The sequence below is a fragment of the Haliaeetus albicilla genome, chromosome 1, assembly GCF_947461875.1.
Source record: "Haliaeetus albicilla chromosome 1, bHalAlb1.1, whole genome shotgun sequence".
Taxonomy (NCBI): Eukaryota; Metazoa; Chordata; class Aves; order Accipitriformes; family Accipitridae; genus Haliaeetus; species Haliaeetus albicilla.
The window spans coordinates 73190743-73216053 of NC_091483.1; the positions used below are offsets into that span (position 1 = coordinate 73190743).

The 25311-nt window shown below is 39.0% G+C and overlaps 1 protein-coding gene across 15 annotated transcripts in view; it reads right to left on the bottom strand.

Annotated features, from left to right (window-relative positions):
• ABLIM2 (actin binding LIM protein family member 2) overlaps window positions 1-25311 on the bottom strand; it is a 142507-nt gene that overhangs the window by 19894 nt on the left and 97302 nt on the right. For 4 of the 15 annotated variants that reach the window (XM_069794381.1, XM_069794344.1, XM_069794390.1 and 1 more), the window contains 8 exons: window positions 24241-24387; window positions 22326-22358; window positions 19539-19659; window positions 17699-17797; window positions 12089-12190; window positions 10186-10239; window positions 5807-5859; window positions 5035-5182 (listed from right to left, as the gene is read on the bottom strand). In XM_069794381.1, the coding sequence (XP_069650482.1) occupies window positions 5035-5182; window positions 5807-5859; window positions 10186-10239; window positions 12089-12190; window positions 17699-17797; window positions 19539-19659; window positions 22326-22358; window positions 24241-24387 (757 nt within the window). The remainder of the gene's footprint in view (window positions 1-5034; window positions 5183-5806; window positions 5860-10185; window positions 10240-12088; window positions 12191-17698; window positions 17798-19538; window positions 19660-22325; window positions 22359-24240; window positions 24388-25311) is intronic. The other 11 variants (XM_069794354.1, XM_069794364.1, XM_069794399.1 and 8 more) reach the window with 11 other exon arrangements.

Below are 25311 nucleotides of genomic sequence, written 5' to 3' on the forward strand. Positions count from 1 at the left end.
TAAGAAAGTTTGGAAGTTTGTCAGTGAAAGGACAAAAATGTGTTTCAGATTAGTTTTTGGTTAGTAAAAGTAATGCTGTATAGAAGTGACAAGCTGAATTAATTTAAATTAAACAGAAGATTAACAAACACATGTGTAATAAACATTACTGATTCCAGTACAGGAAACTGATAAATTGATGCAAAGACTTCTGTAAGTCAGTTAGCTCAAAGAACTGAATGTGTAACACTTCTGTCAAAAATATTAGCAATCTGTGTCCAAAGGGGAATGCAGGATGGGAATCCAGACCCACTGGATTAATAAATACCCCAAGGAGATGATTAGAAATAAGCATACAGAAAGAAAAAACAAAAGATGGATCAGCAAAGAGCTCACGATGTGCTCAGATAAAGTGAGAACTGCCAGAAGTCAAGCCGAGTTAAACACTGAAAATGGTATTAAAACAAATAGCAAAAGGTTCTCCAGCTATCCAAATAAAAAGAGAACAAGGCAAGAAGAAATGGGATCACTGGGAGTTATGCTGTATCAGTACACAGCAGAGGTGAAAGGTAGCCTAGGTAGGGCTCCAATGCTGAAGGCTTATTTCACCTCTGTTTTTAAGAACAAAAGGTGGAACACTGAGCAAAGAGGGAAAGCTAACAGAATAAGGGTACACCAATGAATCACAGTCATGATGGAAACATAATTCAAAGCACTTAATGTACTTAGGGAGCGATAAGCTCACATCGAATTGGAAGTCCAATACCTCTTACCATTGGAGAACAGCAACTATAGTTTTTATATTTAAGAGGGGAAAAAGATAACGAGGAGCTACCGGTTTGCTTCCAACAGAAAACTCTAAGGAAAGACTGAACAAAAACATCAAAATAAACAGCAAATCAATTATATTAATATAGATTTTAATTAGTTTGACATAAATTAAAGACACAGTGCCAGACTTGCTTGGTAGCTTTCTTTGCTAAGAGAAATGAATTCTGCACAACATCAACTTTATTGGATCTCTTCTAATGTGATATCATTACAGTGTTTGGTACTTGGCTGCACATGGAATTAAATGCAAATGTGGAGAAGATGGAGTTTATCAGAGGAATTACAGAGTCAGTAAGGAAATAATGAAAAGTAAGAAATGGGTAGTGAGAACTGAGCAGAGCTGATAGAGAAAACTGTCAGCATGGGCCAGTGTTGAGCTGAAATTGCCTCATGTTTTCATTAATAATCCGGACACCAAAAATAGTAATGGGCTAATAAACTTTGCTGTCTGCACAAAGTTATAAAGCACTGCCAATATAGAGGAGGATTGGGATATTATAAAGAACTGGGATAACCTCGAACATTAGAGAAATAGAAATGCGATAAAATTTAATAATTCATGGGAAAAGTCATGCACTTGGGGACTAATAAATACCCCAAAGTTCTACTGTTTAAGCTGAGGGCTCATAATTTGGAAGTGATGGGGAAGGAGACAGTCTTAGATATACAGCTCAATCACAGGATGACCTTGAGTTACTAATGTAAGTGTAAAAAAAAGCAGAAGTTGGAAATGACTGTCCTGATACACAGAAGATATGGAAATAATAGTATTTTCAGGCAGTGACAGGAGATCCTGGATGAATCATTTGTGCTGTTCTGGTTCATCAGTGTTCAAGTGGGTTAAATTAACTCCACCAGACCAGTAGCCTACAGGATAACTGGGGCAATGAAAGCTCATCGCAGGAAAGAAGGCTTGATAAATTTGACTTATTTACGCTAGTAAAATGAAGATGATCTATAAAAGCAAGAGATGTTTTAGAAACATAATCAACCACCATCTGAGAAGTGGTATAAACTACGAGCAGAACTTTTGTTTTCAGCCCCGCAGGGGGTTTCCACGTCTGATACAGGGACGTAGTGATGAATACTGAATTAGACGGATCACTTAGCTATTCCAGTTTGGCAACTAGAAACTTATCATCGTCTGTTATCTGAAAGGTAGCGACACCAGAGGGCGAAGAGTATCATACCTGTGAGATAGAATGAATGTATCTGCAACAAAACTATTGTCTCTGCTCCTGCCTGGAAAAAGATGCTGGTGTTGAACATCAGTTTCTTGGCCTCTTGGCTACAGAGAAGATGGGTGAGACAGTTTTGTTGTATCGCCAAATACTACTACTCAGTTACCAAAGAAAAATGCACTAAGGTAAAGACCAGTTTGAAAACAAACATGATTCACTTGAGCAGGCAGCAGTTGAGGAGCTGCCGCCCAGGCTGCCAGGACTGAGCCACATCTGCGGGCACAAGCGACATCGTGTGGCCAGCTGGAAAAAATCCAAGAGGCATATAAAGCCAAAATAGCCCAAAACAAGCTAGCAACACCCACCGAGTCCAGTGGGAACTCTATTTCACTTAGCTTCTGTTTCCCATGGGCTTAGTTACAACGTTAAACACTTTTAATTTTGCTTCTTTCTTTTTAATATAAAGGAAAAATATACCACTAAAAGCCAACAAACACATACTGCCCATTATCACATCCAACTGCAGTTGTACTGCTACAGTAAATTTTCTGGAGTTACTGGCCAAGATAAAGCAATCTTTCTCTCTAATTAGGTACTGCCTGAACATCAGCTACTCTCTGCATGGATACGTCTCCTGCTTTCTCCAGTACGACATTCACTCTAACCTGGATATTCTGAGGTTGCTTCTCCCCACATCAGGGACACATGAACAGCAAGGGTTACACAGCTCGCTAGATGTCTGCTTTCCTAAATATGTGATACTTAAAATAATGAATTATGGTAAATGATTAAACATCAACATATACAGAAACAAGACACATTTACACGCATGGATGTAAGGAGATGCAAGCTCCACTCTAGATGTCCACTAATTACACAAGCCTCATACTGATGTGCTTCGTTGTTAGATGTATTCTTCTGGGCATATAGCCAACTAATGTGGCTAAATATCTTCTAGAGCAGAATAACCCTTCTCTGGTTTGCTCAGAGGCTGGACGGATGAAGGCAGGGCTCTTTGCATAGCATGTTTGGGCACATCACCAGAGATTCGCAGTCTGATGCCTGCTAAGCCCCTCCACTCTGCATGTAACCACTTGGCACCAAACCTATACCCGAAAAGTTTATTTTCTCTGATACTCACTGACTATGCCACAGAGAAGGGGTTGAACGTCAGAGTTCTTAACCGTAAGTGCAAGAGGCAGAGAAGCTACTCTTCCATGGCCAATGGGGCATGTGACAGACTACAAATATTCAGAACTAAACAGGGAAACACTGAGTAGAGAAGGAATTACTTAGGATGTCCATGGGTATTAAAAGAGCCAGGTGGCTGAATAAAATCATAAAGAAAGGAAGAAAAAAGAAGTGTCAACGTCAGGAAAATAAAACTTCCTCAATGTCAATTCTGTGTAGCTGCTAATTGGGTAGCAGGGCCAACTTTCACGAGGGACAGAGAAACGCTGACAAAAAGCAATGGAAAATGAACTACATAACCTCTACTGCATTGGTACAGAGGTGATATTGACCCTGACAGAGCTGTGAACCATCTTTTGCATTTCTGGTTTTAATAGCTCCACATTCCCAAGATAATAAAAAAACCCAAACATAAAAGAAATGCTGGTACAGAAGAGTGACAGGTATAGCAATATTCTCATGAAAAAGAAATGATACCATATGTTGTTCCTGTATAACGCAGTTCTGGGTGTGCTACATACTTCTCCCTACTTAAAATTTGCAAGCAAGGACTATTCTCTCAATACCTACATAGAAAAGCATCAGATCAACTCCAGAAAGCTTCCGAACATACCCACCGTGTGCATTACCATGAAAGGTTTAGGTGTTCATTTCTGGGCAATGACTTATTGAAGTTAGGTGTGTGAGGTGGTCAGACTTGGTTTCCCCTGCACAGGGAGTCCTACAACACACCTTGTGCACATGTATGCGATGTCTGGTAAGGACTAAGGAATCAAATCTCTTCAAGTTAGACCAGTGAGACTAATGATCCAAAATAACTTTTCTTCTTTATCTTCTTACAGCCTTGTGACAGACTTTGTAGCATCTGTTTTTCCTCCTCTTTGCATAGCTAAGCCATAATTTCCTTAATATAAGCTGATGGAGCCAGCTATCACTTTACCAAAATGCCCACAAGACTGACATCCTAGCCCTGCTGCCAGACATGCCTTGCATTGAATGCATTCTTTTGGAAAACTGCTTCCCCAGCTTGTTTACCCCAGATGACCTGCTACTGCGGTATGGTGTAAAGTGGAAGAGCCAGGGAGAGGAATGGCCCAGTTATCTGTTAAAATTCATTTAACCTATTTTTTGTCATTTATGTAATCTAAAAGTAAAATTCAGACCTGATTCTGATGACCATTTCCTTCACCTCCTGACTTGCTGAAACGTGGAGTAAGAAATGTGTAGAACACACTTTTGGTACTGACAGGTAGCATGGGCATATAGTCTTCAGACCAATAAAAAAAATTACGCCATTATTCCACCTGGAACATTTCTGTGAACGTACAGGTACAACTGTGAGCGGTAACAAAAAATGCCTATTTTAAGTTAATCTCTGGAGCAAAGTGTTCTTTATGCTCATTATCACAATACCGAAGAAACGGCTCTACCAATATTCAAAATACCTAGTTTGTATCAAGGAGTAATTACCACAAGTCAACAATCTGCCTGATACTACCATCTTGTCTACTGAAAATAGATAGCATATCATAAATAGGCACTTTTATGTATTAATGAGGGGCAGGTTTTGTGGCAAGGAACCTCAGCTCTCCAAAGAGACAACATAGTTTCTTTATACAAGCAATGCTGCTTCTTTCACTAATATGAAACAATAAAGTTTCACTATCAAAGTCTGAAGGCGCTGAAGGCTTACAAGCCACAGCAAACCAAACGGACAAACAGGTATAGCCGCGATAGAGAAATGAAGCATAAAGCCAGCTAGAGAGCTATGTGGACGAGGCTGCAGCAGGGCCACCTTCCCTTGCCACATTCCCACCCGACCGCGCTGTCGGGCCGGGGATGCCGTACTCACGGGAGTAGCCGGCAGTCGTGCCCTCCTGCGCCCTCGGGAAGTTTTCTCTGTCGGTTCCGGCAGTAAGAGACAGGGATCGCGTGTCCGAATCCGGAGAATTAGTTCTGGTGTCCATATCCCCTTTCAGAATAAGCCAACTGGTCTTTAGCTGGAGGGAGTAAAAGCCTGTTACAAGACTCAGGATTTCACATCTGAGTGCAGTTCTCCTACTTCACCTGTCTAGGAAGTCTTGTGAACTGATGGTATGTTTATGCTCGTTGCAACTTGTACCAGCCTTTATCAAATTATAAAAGTTCACTATATCATGACTTAGACATCACAGCTACCAAAACCTTCTAACTTTCAGCTGGGCTAAGGATAGTTTCTCTGTTAATTAAGCTGCCCACTGTGCTCCACTTCAGAAGATGCACTATGTCATTTTCTAGTAATTAATCTGCTGTTAACATTTTTCTTGTCTGTTAATAGGCACCCTAAGTAAAAGTCTGCAGGCTTAGCTGTATCACCAATGTATATATTGAGACTGAGTGAAAATCTATAAGCTTATTACTCTTAATCTCAATATCCCTACTTCTTTTTTTTACTGTAGAATGTAGATTCTAAACTGTCTGGGTGAGAGATTAAAGCTTTTCTATATCTTCTCGGAAAGACCTAAAAGTAGTAATGATTATTTCACTTATATGAAAGAATACCTTTATGTATGAACGTGTTTTAAAAAACAGCTGCTTCAAGAAAGATCAATAAATTACTGCCTTTTGTTCTTTCTGATCATTACCTTCTTACTGTCCTGATCCAAGCTTCCATCCTCCCCTTCTGATCTTCTTGCTGCTGGAAGATTAAGTTGATTTTAAAAATTAGAACAGATTACATCTGAAAACCTAAAAGCTATTCACTAGGTAGTTCCCAACCATCAAATATGTTTTTCCTTGTCTTTTATGTCCCCGAGTATTGTTCCAGACACTGAGTTACACCTCAGAACCTTACAGAAAGATTCTGTGCCAAATTTCACATCGTTTTGGATAAATTCCTAAAATTTGAGTCCTACTTGCCTCTGTAACACTCTATGTTGTTTTGGGGAGAGTTTTAATGGTACAAAACTGGAGTAGTGCAATGACCTAGCATAATTTAAGCGCATGAGAAGTCATCACAACAAGGGGGTTGTCTGCAGTGCCTGAGTAAAAGGGCAACACAAGAACCCCATGCAACGCGATATAGCTAGAAAACATATATTAATAATAAAAATTGTATGACAATATGGAAGTTAAGGCTCAAATTAGATTCTCAGACGCAGAGGTGGAGAGGAGATTAAGTTGCACCGTTAGAAGTGCTGCAACTCTCCCAGAAAGTTGGGAACAACTCTGCCCTCTCAGTTACCCCAGCCAGCAGGTTTGCAGAGGATCTGCCCAGCATCTAAACAACACGGGCAAAAGGCCACCACCATTAGCATTTCAGTGCTATTCTGTCTCACTTTCTGGTGCCACCACACAGCTCACATCCAGCCCTTAACTAGTTTTGTTGAGAAGGTGATACTTAAAAAAATGACAAATTGCAGTAAGGAAAAAATCTTTGGTTTAGAGGTGAAAATCTGTCACTGTAGAGGTTTTTTCCCCTCAATTTCATGTGGCAAAACAAAGCTGGGTCATAAAATGGAAAAACTCAAGGTTTTCACAGTTAGCTAATAGCATGCCAGTGAGGGCATTTTCCCAAGATGGCAAGCTGCTTCTCTGAGAAATAAATAGAAAGAAATATCCATATATGACAGATGAAGAATAAAACCCCTACATTGCAAGAAGGACTTAAACCTGGTTCACTGATATTTTGGGAGCATACCCTAAATCACCAGTCAACAAGTTGTTCCAGGTTATATGTATGGATCTTGCTCTCACTAAATTAGAAATCCATATAGAGAATCTGATGCATTTTTGGAAATTGTTTTCTGTTTCAAGATGTTGATGTTTTCAAAGGAAAAAAACAGGTTTAATCCAAAGCGTTATTCAGAGATTTCAAACATTCCGTGGGATCTTGAAAGCATCTGACTTCAGAGAGACGCAGAGGAGTACAACTAAAATCAATAGGGCCATGAAGGCCTGCCCCTCCCAAGTTCCTGAAAGGGCCTTATACAACACATCTTTGGCAAATAAATCCAAGTGGCCTGAATTTCATCAGTACTGAGTGTTAGCTTCTCCACTACAAGGGATACTCGGTTCTGCTGTGAACCCCAATGTGAACTGCGTGTTTCACACCGATCAGCGCTGATATTGCTGAAGACCAAACCTCTTAAAATTTTTTTTTTTGAAACTTTGAATGATGTTCAAGTATTTCTGAAACATGAACACGCACAAAATAATGACCACGCAGGCTCCCGCACTCTTCACTTTCCGACCCCAGCGCTCAGCCTAATCTCTTGTATGTCCCATTTTTCCACCACCTTTTTTTCATTCTGAAGTTGGGTGTTTATAATAGAAACACAGAAGCTGTAGCTACAGCAAATCTGTTGGGCACTGCTGTAACTGAAACCTTTTAAAGCCAAATGTTTTGGAAGAGCTTCTTGCACTTTTTGTTTTAAAGAACATTTTTGTACTTGTTTGTTCAAACTTGGTCTCTTCAACGAAGGAATGTTCTCTGGCTCCTTTTCAGCATGCATTAGTTCAGTGTCCTGTTAGCTTGAGGAGCTGAATCATCAGCTGCTCACGTGTTCACGCTTTAGCTGGGAGTTCTTCCAGAACAAAAGGTAAATTTTATTTATTTAATTTTTTTTAACTGGAAAGAAAGTGCGTTGGTTTTTTTGAGTTAGAATAAATGATGGTTTGCTCTTCAGTAGAAAAATGAGCATGTATTTTCAAAACAACCTTTCAGAACATCTATAATCTATAAAAGAAAGTTTAAAACATATATCCTTGTTAACCTATAGAGATTGCTGACTTGGTAATTTAATTCTCTGCTCACTCCAGTGATTACAAGGAACAACTCCATACAGTATTGCAAAATTGACATAATCCAGACTTTGACTGCATATCTGACAGATGGAAAACTGATATAAAAATGCCTAGCCTGGAAGAAAAAAAGCTGCTGCTTAGAATCCTCTTTGCAAACCAAGAATATCTATACAATTAAATGACACAGCCAGGATACAGGACATTGGAGCCATATCATCAGCTTGTGTAAATCAGTGAAGCTATGCTGATTTACACCAGATGATTGTAACTTTGCATTTGCTCATGATCTTTCCAAATACCACTACAATATTCAACATTTTCCTTTGTCAGTAGCTTTTTTCGCTCAGCCTGAGTAGTTGCCTCAAATGATTTGTATATCTAAGGACAAGAAGGAATTAGAGAGCTTGGGCAGACTATAAAGTTGGCAGATTACATTAAATCAAGCACTAAACCAAACAGATACTATCTTTTTGCCTGAGAGGTAACATTAGTTTGTCCAAGATTAGGGTATTGTGAGCAGAAAATGTCTACCAAAGACCAACACCTAAAGTGCACTGAAACATCAGCAAGTATGACTTTGCTCAAAACCATACCCAGAAAATCCACAGAGGTTATCTAAAGTCTGGATGATCTGAATGTGCAGTTACTTTAGCATGAAGTACCAGGCTCACTCACTCAGTTGGGAGACATCAGTTGACAATTTTCTTTCTCCTATTACTGTATCAGATCCAAACTAGAACTTCATCCAAAACAGAAATAACTGTCGTTTTCCATGAGAGATAGTATAAAAATGATAACTACATAAAAGCATAATTTTTAAAATGATGTTAACTGGGTATTTTAAAATCAATTAAAGCCCCCTGTTACCACAAAAGAAAAAAGTGTAAAATATATTTTCCTTGTTCTGACCACGAAGGCAGTGATGTATCTGCAATTCCCTAACCCTTCATTCAGGGAAAGTTATCAGCTATCAATCAGCTAAAGCCAACATACGGGAGAACAGACGCACAGACCTTTCTCACCCTCACATCCATCATGGGAAGCTGTCTCTGTGCAGACCTTCCCTTGCCACGAAGAGTGGTGCAGTTTCGTTCTCCCACCCGTACCTCCAAAGATACACGCTTTCATCCCCAAAGTGCCTTAGCTCACAACGTGATGAACACCTCTCGGGTTTATTTTATTCACTCATTCGTTCCCAAGGAGGGGTGCAGTCATGATTAAAGTAAAGGTTTTGGTGTGGGGCAGATTTATAGCATGTATTTTATTTTTGCCCTTTGCTTCTGAACACAGGAGTACCCCAGTCATGAGTCTCTTAATCAGAAATGTACTTCTGCACTTTTTAGGCACCCTTATTGCAGTAGAATCCCCACACATTTGTTTCCAAAGATTAATAGTGGAATTCAGTTTAGAAAAATGAATTCCCTATTACTAATCCTGTACCATGAACAAAGATCATTGTCAAACATCACTGAGAACACAGCAGGCACTGACACCAACATGGAAATTGCATGGATATTAATTAGTGAAATATAGAGCAAAAATAATAATAGAAGAATGCAGACTTTGTATTTCTATTTACTAGGGTCTTAAGTCCAATTCTCAGTGGCATAAAACATCACATGTTTCTTTCTGTTGTTTAGAAACTCAGAGAGCAATCTTGTTTCTGGGTCTACCAAAGGTTTTCCAATCACATCTTGCTGATGTTATCAGCTACTGAATTTGTTCGTCACTGCCATGGTGTGACTACACTTGTTCTTGATATTTTTTTACAGCTTGAAGAACTTGCAGATGAAAAGTAGATATTTCATATACACCACTTATCAATGTATAAATTTTTCCCCAGCAATGTAGAAGTCAGAACTGTTTACAAAAACTAGATATCCCAAGGCATGGTCTGAACCCAGGAGAGCAACCTTCAACATTTACATGTTTTATATCATTCCACAAATAAGAAAACTGCTTTGAAGTTAGTATCAGCTCTGACTTACCAAGGTAAATCAAAATGTCATTATCCCCATTTTAAAGAAGTTACTGAATCCTTGGACAGCATGTTATACAAAATGCTATTTAATTTTCACTTTACTTTTTTTCCTTTTCTACTTGAGATTATAGAGACATAATGAAATGCAAAGACTACAGCAAACTACTTTGGAAGTCAATATGCATTTCTTTACAATGACAGGTAGAGAAAACTGCAACAGAGAAAAGCAGACTGTACCATGCTGTTTGTAGATAGGAGGTTTCCTATAGATGTTATCTTTTACGCCAGTGTCTGAGGAAGAGGAAAGAGAAAGGAAAGAATAAAAGAGTAAGCAAGCAGTTCAGACCATGCTGCTCTTGTCTCCTCTCAACAACACTAAAAATGCAAACACATCAGCAAAGACAATGCATTCATTCAGTGGTTTGTCATTCACTGGTTATTACAAGAGAATGAAGCTTTATCCATCGTATTTATATATTTAAAACATTGGCTATGCCTATGTATGCAGCATAATCCCCTCTAAGTCCCTCAAAACACTTTAAAACACCTTGAATGGCATCCATTTGCTGAAAAGTAGGTGGTTACATCTGCACTACCAATGTATACTTCATAGACAACAAAGAGAAACTGGCTACACTTGTTACTACTTAAAATAGAATTCCTATATGCGTACAACAGACTACTGTAATAGTCACACTTGAAAAGGGACTTTCTCTATTAATTATGAAGAAAGTGTACGTGTTCAGATATAGATGTTTATACTGGAAATGCCCAATATTCTTATAGGAAATCCTATAGTTCCTCTATATTTTGAATTGTTGTCCTGGTTTTGGCTGGGATAGAGTTAATTTTCCTTCTAGTAGCTGGTACAGTGTTATGTTTTGGATTCAGTATGAGAAGAGTGTCGATAACACACTGATGTTTTCAGTTGTTGCTAAGTAGTGTTTAGACTAAGTCAAGGATTTTTCAGCTTCTCATGCCCAGCCAGCAAGAAGGCTGGAGGGGCACAAGAAGTTGGGAGGGGACACAGCCAGTGCAGCTGACCCAAACTGGCCAAAGGGGTATTCCATACCATGTGGCATCATGCCCAGTATATAAACTGGGGGGAGTTGGCCTGGGGGGGATCGCTACTCGTGAACTAACTGGGCATCAGTCGGCGAGTGGTGAGCAATTGCATTGTGCATCACTTGTTTTGTATATTCCAATTCTTTTTTTATTATTATTATTGTCATTTTATTATTGTTACCATCATTATTATTTTCTTCCTTTCTGTTCTATTAAACTGTTCTTATCTTAACCCACGACTTTTATCTTTTTTCCTGATTCTCGTCCCCCATCCCACTGGGTGGGGGAAAGTGAGTCAGCGGCTGTGTGGTGCTTAGTTGCTGGCTGGGGTTAAACCACGACAATTGTATAGCTAGCTTGGCCTTCCAGGCATTTTTTGAAAGCCCCCAGAGCCACAGTCCAGGGTTCCCATATCATGTTCTACAGACATCAGATTTACTTAGTACTGCAGACCTGAGCAGACACAATTCCTAATTACAGTGTGTTTACGGAAACATTAACCCCAGAAGCTAAACATAAATAAACATACTATTCCACTGAGCAGGTAGATGTGCTTAGCAGTCAAAAAGCTAAACAGTGCGGACATAAATTTAATGTGCTTCTTGACTGAATGTGAACTTGAAAACAGGATAGTACATATGCAAAGACACAGCCACAGTGAGCTTCCCAGAGTTCTAAAGGCTTCCAGGTATTTTTAAAGTCTATGTTAATATGACTCTTTAATTCAGAGAGTAGATGGATAAGTAAAAAGCCAAAACCAAAAACCCCTTCAGCCTTCCCTCCTGCACACAAATTGAACAGACCTATGCAGCCATGGCACTATACATAATTGCATCTTTGTAGGCTTAATAACACTTGTCACCGTGTGCCTCCTCTAATTATACATAAGCACACAGCGCTCCAACTCCTTTATTTCTGAGACAAAGTTTAACAGGCAACGGACTTTCACTTATCAGACATTTTCTTCTCTTGCAGTTCAAAATTCACAAATCAATGCAAAAAAAAAAATACATTCAGAAGAGTACAAACAGGTGCCAGCAATTGAAGATCAAAAGCTAAAGCAGTGAATGCCTACCTGGAATATGGAAATGCCTAGGAGCCTGCTGATAGACAGAAGGTGAAGATTTGCTGTCTGAGTACATGGATAAGCTTGGAGTGCTCCGACCACTTTCACTGCCTCCAAGGGGAAGAGCAAAGAAAGCAGATAAAAGAAAAAATGGAAAGCAAAGTAGAGTATTTCAAGCATAAAAGCTTGTTCAGAATGACTTGTTAATCCAACAGTTTAAATATATGGTTCTTGTAAAACCCATTATTTTTCAGCACAGTGTATTGGCTTAGTCTTCAAACAGCTCATCAATAATGAATATCTGATAGATAATATCAGATTAAACTGCCCCACTTTGAAACAAAAGCTTCTGTTTTAACAACACTTTAATCAAGAAAATGCAAGGATAAGAACATCCACAATCTTGTAATGTGTTTTGCATAGCCTTAACTGAATAATCTAACAATCGAGTTTTTTAAAAGTTTAATGCTATGGCTGATGGCCTGCCCCTGAAACCAGTAATGAAATCGTTCAGCAGTGTTTCAATTATCTCAAAGCAGGACTAGACCAAAAAACAGATGTTATGGTTAAGTCAAATATTCCTGCATATATCAGTGACAAAACCAGATGTGGAAATTTGGTTCTTAATTGCAAACTTTTCCCACAGGTAACATGCCACAGCATTTTTTATTTATGCAAACAAGGTTGGATTATCAAGTCATGGATCTATAATGCCATAGTCACTTCACCAAATTTCAAGATATACACAGGATTGATCGGTATTCATTTTTCCACTTGTTTTGTCAAATGATCATTAGGTGCCATTCATTTCCTCCTAGCTTATTTCCCCGAAGCACACTCTATGGCATTATAGTGCTGCTTGGCAAACAAAAAAGTAAAGCTCTACTTTTTTGGGACTTGTAAAATCCTATTAATTTACAGCACTGTTAAGCAACTGGAAGCCAAACATGACATTTATCCTGACATAAAATGGTTGTTAATTCGCTGTTATTGTTTTAGTGTGGATGGAGCACGTATTTAATGGCTAGTAACAATGAAATTACAGCAAGTTTTTTGGGGGTAAGGAAAGTGCAGGAGCTCAGAGCGCTAGATCTGTAACAGAGTTCAGCCTTCAGGTAGGGGAAGTTTTATAACCATAAAACTACTGGATTACCGTAGCTGTCTAGGCCTTGCCCACGCAGGTGGTCTCTGCCCCTGTTGACCAGCAGTGGATGCACGGTCATCGGTCTGTCACCAAAGTCAGCCTTGACAATGCACCCCTGAAGTCAACGGGGTAGCGCCACTGAGTTCAACAGGAGCAGAAACAGGCCAGACGAAGTCAGCAGAGCGCGCTGTGTATCTCAGGACAATACACTAACTAATCCGTTCTAAATTTTGTGTCTGTTATTTTCACAGTTGGTGAAACATTAAAACTCAAGAACTATTCAGCTGTTACCACTGTGCACTCAATAACAGTGATTTCTCGTTGAAAAAATGTAATCTGAGCAGTTGAGAAATTGAAATCACAACCACATGTGCTAATAGCCTATGGTCCTTCCAAAAAGTAAGGGAAGAATTATGGAATTGCTAAAATTCTGGTGCTTCACCACCAGCTTGCCCTCAAGTTGTCCTCAAACAAGGAACCAGATGGTTATTCAGTTTCTTGATTCCCACTTTGCTCTTGGAAGGAAAGAAGCGGTGACAGGTTTTCACTGCACATTTATTAATTCCCTCTTTCTTTACTGCTTGCTGCCCAGATGCTTGGCCATCCCTACTAAATGGAAGAATCCTCAATGTCACTCCCAGTTTGAATGCAAAGAGTAGTGGTAGATACTTATTTAAGTAAGGTCCCTTACAAGTCCAAAAAACCTTAAAAATCTTGTAATGTCATTCATTCAAATGTGATGTTAATATTGGAATTTTTTAATTTAAAATGAAAAGGAAAGTTTTCAAGTGATTTTCACAATGTATTAACTCCTCATTTACTTAAAAATTATTAAAAACATACATTCATATATGACCTGCATGAATAATCATTTCACTGAGCAGTGACCCCAGCGTGCTGATATTGTACACACATGAGAGTCGTTCTTCAGGGATAGGGTGGAGTGTCAGTCGAATCAGGAGGAAGCATTGATTAAGAGGAATAACATGTAAGAAAACAGGATGCAAGCACAAGTACCAGGGGACAGCAAATCTGCAAACTACTCGATGCAAGGATCATCTGTGTGGATCAGTTTGCAAAGCCATCACCACTAACTTGCTTAAAAGGGAAGAATTAAGGATGAAATGAGGGAAAAGGTTCTTCTTGCAGCTCATTTGTACAAGCTGATGCACATTCAAACTTTAATTCCGCCACTGATTTGGACAAACACAAGAGTAGGCATATTTCACATTTTGCATACAAAAATAAATATTTAATAATAAAGCAACCTGAAGACTCAAGCAAAAAGTTCACGTGTAGGAACTACAGACAGTCATTTAATCTAGCCTATAATTAAAATCTCTAAAATGAGACTTTGCCAGGAATTTGTCTCTTTCAAGTTTTGCCTGGTATACACTGAAGAGGAACTTCAAATAAGGTCTCAAGAGAAAATACAACTACCAGAGAGAACGATTTCTCAAACTTTTGGTCTTGTCTTCTGCCATAGGCAGCTGCAAGCTGTGGTCTGCTCTACTGGTCAGTGCAGAGCAAAAAAACCAGAATCATGAACTCTTCCCTGGATTTTGTTTAACTTGGAAAGAATCTGGAAAGGTTTACTTTGAACTTGAGTGTCAACCACAAAAACTTCCTTGTGTCTTTTGGCTGCTGACAGGGTAGGCTGCTCTTTTAACCTTGTTTGTGTGAAGCCAACTGACCAGAGCTCAGACCATGCGCCCTTTCCAAGGTATTGGCAGGAAAAGTAAAATACTGTTTAAACCTCCTTCCTAGTCAACTTTTATCTTATCTGGGAGGATGGGAAATTTGATAACAAGTTACAGTAAGAGCTGTCTAAGTTTGGGAGTGAACAACAAAGAGATGCCACTGGCCGCATGAGAGAGATGTCAGAGCCTACTCCCGAAACTGGATCCTTTAATATCTCTGCACATGGTGCATTAAGCGAGGCAAAGTTTTTTGAAGTTTGATGACTAATTCTTTTCAACCTTTCAAAGCCAAATAAATGGGCTTTGGAAGCTGTGCTCCTGCACTAAAAAGGCAAGATACTTTCCACCACGTTTTCAGTAAGCATTTTTGAGCAGGACTCAGCACGGCCGGTATGCTCACTGACCCCATCACCTCAAGAGGGAGAGTTACACCAAGCGTAGGTACTTGGAATATCACACCCTATGATTCGCAAGGACATGAACTGTGAAGCTGTCTTGAAGTGAGGCTGTCACAGAATTTATTCTGAAGACAAAAAATCCTTAAAAGTGCACAACCAAATCATTTGTCTGCATGATAAAGAACAGCTCATCCTCTTGCACTTCATGGGAGCTAGACTACAATACACTGAAGAAAGGACAGGAACTCAGTAATTATATTTTTGCTGGAAAAATGATGAACCATGTCATTCTCAGGAAGAATATGATGCTAACTCAGTGAAGTCAAAAGGAAGATTCTGTTTTAATTTCCCTAGGGTAGTAACATTTCTGTCTCCCGGAAGCTTAAAGAAATATTTTTTATGACGATTGTGGAGTGCTCATTTTACAAAGATTAATTCTAGTATTATTAAGCGGTGTATTGTTTTTGGATTTAATAAAAATTTTTTAAATTAGTTTGATTTCACCTTGCTAAAACTGAAGTGGCAACATTAACCTCGGTCTGGATACAAAGCAGCTGTTGGTACAGTCCTACTCTTCCCACACTAACCACTTTGAAGACAAAAAAATAGCACATTGACACCCTCAAAAGGCTTCTCCAGATAAGGAAAAAAATACAGCCTGCAACTCAGAGAAAAGAATTCAGAGACCTTGAAGAGGATCACACGAATCTGACTCCTTTTGGACTGAGACGTTAACTCAGTGTAAAACAGTGGATAATCTATACAACCTCTGCAGGGCTCAAGATTACCTATATAGGAAAATTACAAACAGACTCGCCTGCCTCACAGGAGCACTGTGAGGCACTGTAAGCTACTGCTTGCAAAATATTTTAGCTCCTTGATAAAAAGTGCTGCAGAATTGCAAAGTATTATAATTTTGATCACACTACTAATAATTGTTTGGGCATAAGGAGCTGCCACTTGAAGATTTCTTCCTCCAAACAGCAGCACTAAGTAATTGCTGCTGCTCTGAGCAACAGCAGGTACCACTGAACACAAACTCATTTTAACAGGAGTGCTGCCAAGCAACTGCAGGCAGGCTTTCAAATAAGAGCTTTCCATACAGTGAAATCGTGCACTGCAGCACACGGAAGAGGTTTTCCTTACTCAGTACATCAGGTTGGATAATATCATCCAAGTTTAGAGGACAGATCAAAAAACTGTTCAAGCAGTGCCTCAGAGAATACCAGGGTGTGTGCCAGCCTTCCAAGAAACGTGGCGGGCTTGTGGTTGCGGGAAGGGGCTTTGCAGGCAGACTTTAAAATGGCAAAACCCAGTTTAATCTCATCAGCTTTTTCCTCCAAAGTTTTCTCTTGGGGATCTTATTTGGAAGACTCAAGCCTGATTCTGTTCCTGTTTATACCAGTGAAATTCAGCTGTCTTTGGGCAGAATTGTTTCTGGAAGGGCCCAATGAAGATGCATTAGTTGTTTTTCCAAAGGCAATGAGTGCCTGCTATTCACTTGAGTTTGCAAGTCTGGTTCCTGCAGAGGGTCGGTCACTTCCTTTTCTGTAATGGTTACGATGGCAAGAACAGTTTTGTTTCATTAAACCAAACAGTACATGTGAGTCAAGGAACAGGCATTGAAAATGTTTGCCATTCATGTCTCCTCCCTGTTCATATTGTTACTAGGGAGGACAGACTCAGGGGAAGACAGATGTGGTAGCTGAATGTCTTCTTTTTCTGACATTTAACTAACTAGCTAATAAAAAATAGCCTTTGCCTCAAAGGTTCTTAGCATTTCTCGGTACTGTCTCACATCCGCAACATGGAGGTCATTAAACTTTAATATCCACTGCAAAAAAAAAATAATGGCAAGGAGAATATATTCAGTTACTCTGTTTTATAATACATGGCACAGATTATTTGCTAATCAGTGCAGCTATATTGATTTAACCAGCTTATCTGGCATAAGTTTTGGTAATGATACAAATAACAGGAAGAATATCTAAATGTAGGTTAGAAGGTTAGATAACTGATCATCCCATGTTGGATCCAATGTATATTTATTTAGCGTCACCAAAATAGGGTAAAAGTAAACACCGTAATTTAGAATAAACAGACTTTTAAATTATTCCCTCCCTCATTTTCATTATAAAAGCTAATTCCTTCCCTCCGCCCCTTTGAAAGACACTTAACACTCACTGAAAAAAAGCAAAAATAAAACAACCCATACCCACTCAGTTCTTAAAACTTACACAGTACATCAATAAAGCACTTGCACAAAATTAAGACAAATTTTATCCAAGTGGAAGCCATGCTTGCACAGACATAAAAGTGAAACACATCTGAATAAGTCTACAGTATCACAGCACGGTTTTGCATTCCTGGACCTTACCTTTGAAGAAAGGGATGTAATGATGTCTGAATGTAGATGTAGGGCTTGGGTGTTGGGGCAGGGAGATGCAGCTACTGGTACCAAGACTGTGAGTACCAGCTGGGGGCAACAGAGAGTAAGTGAAAATAAACTATTTAGTTCACTTACTGAAAGCCACAAATTACAACGCCATCCTTTTTTTCAGGAACATTTTCCTCCTGATGCTTAGAAAACATATAGTTTATATTTAAGACTTCACCCTTCTCTGGTTATTGCTAAAAACATCACGGTGGCCATACTATGCAGTTGGCCAAGGGACACAGGCTTTCCGCAGACAGGAAGAGTATCATATAAAATGCTGATAATGTAACGCATCAGAAAATATTCCAAAAAAGGCACCACAAAAAGCAGAGCTGCACTCAGGGGAATATCTGCATATTCAAAAGCTGCAGGAGGGGATGATATATGCTCATAATGGATCTAATGAAATGAAATGGGGAGAGTCTTGTCTCTGCTGAGAACTGTGCTATAAGCGGGTCCAGTTCTCACTGCCGTTGGTGCACACTGGTAGGATTTAGTTCACAACACACCAGGGCACTCAAGTGCATGGCTAATTTAAGCATTTGAAGAAACATCCTGAAGTTATTTGAGCTCTGAAAGTTAGACATGTGATTAAGTACTTTGAAAAACGTTCTCAAATGTCATCTTTGTTTGCTTTATTGTAATAATGTCCTGATAACATATTTCAGAGGACTAATGGCAATTATTAGAAGTGGCAATTATGATGACTATATTCTAAATTTTCAATGAAGCTGTAAAACATCAGAATTAATTTGGAATTTCTTTTGTCTTTCCTCCTTGCTTTAACAGTGTGCAGCTAAGCTTAAGCATGACACAGCTGCCAGACCTTCAGCAGAGACTAATCTTTCATCTCTTTAATAGATCTTTGATACTTAATCTCATTTCCACTCGTCAAAGAGTTTATGTAGTACAAATATTCAATTCCTGTAAAAACTCTTTCTGTTACCCATGAAATTTTCATTTCCACTGGAAAGATTAAGAACTCCCAATTTTCCAAACTAGTTAATAATTATAATGTGTCCCCAATTAAATTAAAAGACCCCAAGAAAATAATATAAATGCTCTGTGTTCCCCACCCAAATGATGAACTGGAGAAAAATCAGAATGAATTTTGAGTAATTTAGTTGACTATTTCCAAGTATAAAGCTCTGTACAGTGCCCAAATATGAATGGACTTTTATAAGGGACTTCCACACAAAGATCAAAAGGAGGCGATCCCCTCTCTGTGTGACAGAAGCACCAACACAGCTGTTACTACAGCCCAAAGCTGCAATAAACATTGCTGTAAGCTTCTCAACTAAAGCAACATGGCCTTCAAAATCCAGCCATTACAACACTAGTCACTCCTCCAGCTCTCGCACTGTGGAGAAGAGACATGGACCATAACCCTGCCGTACAAGAAGGGATACGAAGTCACTCGGATCACCCTCTTGGCATTGTGCGCGTTCGCTGCTACCATGCTGCACCTTGAAAGAGCTGTGGATTGAATGTGTAGCTTCAGGCAGGATGGGACCAGGATTAAGTCCTTTAAACTGTTGTCTCTTCTGTTTACAGATACATAAAATCAATCTTTCTAGATGCCTGTTTTTGTTTTCTTAGATGCTCATTCCTGAAGCGCTTGTTTCCTTTCTTCCCACGGGACTCTGTCCACAGTAAATAAATCACTGCAATGAACTGCTACTCCACCTTAAAACCCTGTCCACTGGAGTCTACCCTACTTACAACATAACACAAAGTAGTGGAAAAATCTAGAGAACAAATAAGGCTGCTTTTCAATTACCTGGTCTGCTGTAATGCTGAGGAGAATGGGAGGTTGGAGTGTAGCGACCATAGCCCAGCGAGCCAGCAGAGCTAGGACTTGACGTCCTGTACTGCTTGAAAGATCTGTCATCTTGGTCACCCTGAGAGGAAGAGAGGAAATATACATCATTAGGGAAGAGAAATAATTTCCGAAACAGGAAGAATGTGCCATTCTGCACATCTGTGCTACGTAGATGGAAGTCGATGCTGCCGTAACGCTCCATGCAACCCCAATGAAATGAGGTGGCTTTCAGCTGTAAGCACCTCCACCGCAGTGTGACCAAAAGAGCTCTGCCAAGTATCAGAGAACGGTCATGTTCCCAGGAAAGTAAGCACATACATGAATTTAAAGTGACAATATAATTTGAAAAGAACATAACACTGTAGAAGTGTTGTTTCAGGACAATATCTTTCACTGAACATACACAGGTGGTGGAAGATGAGATGAGGTTAGCGTGATAGTACCACAGTCACTTTGTACCCATATGAATGGATGCATAATGGTTACAGGCAACACAAAAATCAGCATTTGTTGGCTTCATTACATCACAGAAACAACTGTGTGTGCTGTATAAATTGCCCGGCATACCATATTACAACACTGTCATTACTAGCTAAGTAACAGATATAAACGCTCATATATAGCATTAGCATTAATACTGCAGCATTGCGCAAAGCAATTCATACAACCCACTTCCCACTAAACCCTTGGCTTCAACCCCTTAAAACCACGTACACCCATTCCAAACCCCTCACTCGCTATAGCTAGTTAAATTACGATTTGCATGTAGTGTCTTCTTAACAGTAAAAGCATTACTGAGTGAATTCAATGTGGAAATGACTTTTTGTAAACTAGCTATAAAAGTAAATTCAAATTTCTTGTTTAAGACAAGCAAGAATTGGCTTGAGTTAACTTCAAATTACAACAGATCAATGTAATCTGCAGATGCTCCCTTATGGAAAGTCATACTCCAAAAAATGCTCCTCTCTCCTATTCCAGTAGGAGTGAGTGAAGATAGACTATACCATAGCAGGTGCCAGTCACTTGTCATGAATACTGGGACATCTTTAGGCATCTGTGTGACTCCCACTGGATCATTCATCATTTAAACACACAGGAGATCCCACTTAGCCCCATCACCATCTCCCAGATTCCTATCAGGATCCATCCATCTTCAAACTAATGTAGTCTCCTATTCAGCTTCTCTGGGATTATCCTTGACTCCACAGAGATTTACAACGTTCTCCCATAATCAGTTTTTCTCCTATGGTTCAGGTGTGCTCCAACCCTTCCACCTCACCCCAGACTCACTAACTGCATTTTCAAAAATGGAAAATCAGTTTTGTATAGTGGTAAGTAGCATTATTGCCTTAATATCCATTTCCGAAGAAATTATACAAAAAAGGAAGAAAAACTGATGCCTTCCCAGACATGCAGCGTTCTGTAGGCATTCTGCCACCAACCCCTCTATGCCCAGTTTGAGATGTTTCCCTCCTGAAGTAGCTACATTATTTCATACCCACTCTAACCCTTGAGAAGAGTTACAAGCAATATAGCAATGTCTCTAGAAAGTCTTGTGATGATATTTAAATATCATGAGTGTTAGCTAATGGTCTACGATGTGTCCAATTGTATGATAAAGTGGAATTTTTCTCTAATAAAAATCCCTGCAAAAAAAAAAATGGTGACAAGTTTGCAGATGATAATGCCTGAGCACCTGATCATAGACTCTTTAGAGAAAGACAGCAAGCATGGCAAAGCTGGATAACATGGGAGTATTCCTGTAACACAAATCACAGCAGCACCAACCTCCATACCACTGTCGCTTTCGGAATGTAATAGTATTGACGGGTTGATAACTAGTAGCTAATCTAAAGGAAATTATTATAATCTTCCAAAACACCAAGATTTCATATTGATTGTTTCAAACCTTACCTTTTGCGTACTTTGTGTCTCTGTAAGGAACAGTCAATCAAGTTCATGAAATCCGGTATTAAATAAAGTATGTTTTTATTTTTAAACTATCAGTTAAATTACATCTCTATTGGTTAACTTCTCTGTTTAACCAGTGCTTATAGTGACAGTTTCTGATTTACAATCCTTAATGGAAATTCATAATTCTCCACTATTACCAAATTTTGCAATACATAAAATTGGGATAATGGAGAAATTAGCCAGGCCTGTGATATGTAATTGAGTTACTATCTGGGAAACTATGTGAAATGCTATCACTGCTTCCAAAGTGATGTTTCTTGAAACAATGACTGGCTTTGATCATTAATGCACATCAAAATACACAGACCTAGAAGTTCAGGTATGTGCAAATGATTTAACAGTACGTATGCACAAATGGTAGAAGTAGTTTAACTATTTGTGGAATAAAAAAATAAAAAGAAAAAAAGAAGAGACAGTTATGCCAAGCATTAATTCAAGTCAACTCACGCTGGCACCTTTAAATGTAAACATAAAACATATTTCCCAATGTAATTTATTTAGTAGATCTCGAAGAAGTGACCACCATACAACCTTTATTTTGGAAAGCAGAAACATGGATGACAGTGGAGGTAGATGCATACAGATGACAATCCAGAAGCAGAGCACATATTCAACACAAGTAACACTGCGAAAAACATAAATTATAAAACCCCATGCACTGTAGAGGCAGGAGGCAAACCCCACATTTCAGACACTGCTGGTTATCAATATGACCAGGTTTATGCATCACAAAATGGGTCAGAACAGGAGAACAAAGGCATTGGGGATTACCTCAGTAGGTGCTGGAGAGAGCAACTGAGGTGACTGCAAACAGCAACACACAACAAATTAGTGATACAGATTCATGCATTATGTTACTTGTGAGAAGAACTACTCTTAAAATATCAATATCCATGTATAACACGATACAGTTAGGAAAAACACCTGTCAATTAAGTTAGGGCAATTTTTCTTTTTATTTGTTTTTAAATAAGGAATAAGATATGAATAATGTCACATGAAGCTTTTGTTGATTTCTCTGCTACAAAGTCCTGGGGTCTGGTGAGGCCAGTCCTGTACCACAGAGATGCTGCTAGTAGGCAAACTCCCATTTAAAGCAACTGCCTGAAACTACACACAAGCCCTAGTTAAATCTGCATTGAAGCACCTCCAAAATCTGGACTAGAACTCTGTTGTTGAGAGCTGGCTGGTTTAAGGGAAAGCAAAATATCTGTACTATTTAATTTTTAATTAAACATCATGTAATTCAACCATTTGCTGTTCACTCACTTTCCTTTCAAAATTAAACGCTATGTTTGGTTAGTTGAGCAAATCTACTGAAAGTATTGCGGATGCAGGTAGTAGCCAGGATGCTGAAATTTGGCAGGCAGGATTTTTTTTTTCCCCTGGCAATATCAAGGATATAAGTATGTGGAGCACCATGAAAATGTGCCTGTTGGATTGCGAGCACAGCCCAAAATCACCTCGGAGCAGGTGCGATGACTGAGTCCTCAGAGGAGCTGGGCGGAAGGTTGTTTAGACTATGCACCTCTGCCAAGTCTAGATGTAAACAGGCAGTTGAGGAGGGCCACAAACATTTTCAGCACCCACGAGTTTTGACACAGAAGGGAAGTGTTTATACTCCATAGGTTAAGGGCTAGGCAGCAGCTTTCAGTTTTGTGAAATCAGAAACCTAAATACCATTTAAACCCTCTACTAGATACAATCTCAATTCTTTTAGAATGCATTATAATGGAGCTACTGTGGCTCAACGTTGTACAGGGAGGGTTTGAAAGAGTTTGCAAAACCTAACATATGTGCTGCACTTTCCCTAAGAGTAGTACTGAGACTTTAGTGGTACTGATTAAGTGTAAAAGGTGTAAGTGATAGTAGAACTAGGGCTATTATTTATAGCATTTAATTCTACCCATTCACTTACACCTACAGAGAACAAAAAGCAGACTTCATTCTAGACCACGTATATCTTGCTAACATACCTAGTATATCTAAGAGGTTTGCTTTGTAAGAACTTACCTAAAATTATAAAAGAAATCAGAAATTCAAATGAAAGATAGATATGGTTAGGAATGAAAAGCTAACTTGCATGACAGGAGTTATATACAAATATGCTTCACAAACCCCAGAATTAGTATTAGTAAGATTATGTTAAATTAGATTTCAGTAGCACAAACTGCATCATATTAGCTCTGCATATGAATAGGTTGAAATGCATGCGTGACATGAGGATGAACTTTAGTAAGGGACAGTTGAAAGAAACTTGTACATAGGAAAGTGATACCATTGTGTCACCAAAATAACATGGTACACTTTAAAAAAAATAAATCATGAAAGACATTTGGCTTTGCTTCTGATTTTTGCATTATAATTAGCAATGCTCCTGTTTCCCACTGCATGCATGTAGAACTCCTCTCATAGAAAAACATAGTTTAATTACATGTCATCTGTTTAAAAAATGATCACAGAAAGCAATTATTTAATTTTCACAAACTAAAAAGTGAAATTAACATCTTCCTTGCTTTTTGGAAGGCCTTGTGAATGAATAGAGGACATGACTCAACTGAAGTTACACAAGTTAGGTTTGGGGTTTTTTTTAAATTATGCACATATTTAAGAATGTTCAGCAACATGTTTAATGATGCACATAAAATCTCAAATTCATAGGAAAAAAAATACCCATGTTTCAGTACCTCCCCGTAACTATGCCTGTCATCTGAAGAGTAACTGATATATGGAGAATAGGAGATCATATCTGGGCGGTCAATGTTATAGATGGCTTTATTTTTAGGAAGAGCAGCCAAATCCCTGTAGTCAAGAATTTCATCTCCAAGCTTTGCCTAAGAAAAGGAGGAAAGAAAGCAGTGAGAATAAGAAAGAATATGATCAGGATGCAAAAGAAAAGGACAGGTAAGTGTAAGTAGAAAAGTCATCATCATAACAATAAACAACTTTTTCTGTTTGTGCACATTTAAACCTCTTATATTTACTACACAATGCTAAATATTACTGCTGTTTTCTTCTTATATACTGGTGCTTTCTACTTTTCTTTGTCACTCACATTTGGTTATTAGGAGTAGCATGACATCATTCCAGTTCCCTTGGTTATATCCCACTTACTGCTAGCTGTGCAGAGACATGGGGGACAGATATTGTAGCCTCTTCAGGCAAAACACCCTTCATTTTAAAGTGGTTTCGGTGTGCAGGGTTCCCCTACTATAAGCAGTAGTGAATAATCATATATGTATTTCCAACATACACTCTCCAGATACTGAAAAACATTACTCAGGTCTTTAAATTTTCCCATTCAGCTGTGTCCCGCAGCTACACCTCCTTTCCTGACTATGTCTGAGTAGCCCTTAATTACGGGTCACAAACCAGCAGATGATAGATCTGCACCATGGTGGATTAGTTGGAAGATCATAGGTGCCACTTAGTAAAGTTCAAATCCTCTCATGAGACTCACACAGCCAACAGAGGGAAAGGGCTGGGCTGTGTCGCTCCCCATTCTCCTCTTACTATGCTTATTCTAAAAGTGTAATTACCAGAATGCCACATTTGCACAGATTATCTTTAGGATAATGGTAACTTGCACCAAAGATGTATCCAGCATGTACTGTCTTGTAGATATGACAAGTTGGCCACATTGAGAGCGGAGAAATGGGCAGCCTAATTGTCTCATTCCCAGTTCAGGCTTTGCAGAATTATAAGCTCTTTGCTGGCAACAAAATGATGAGCAAATCTTGCTGTTCTCCGAAAATCTC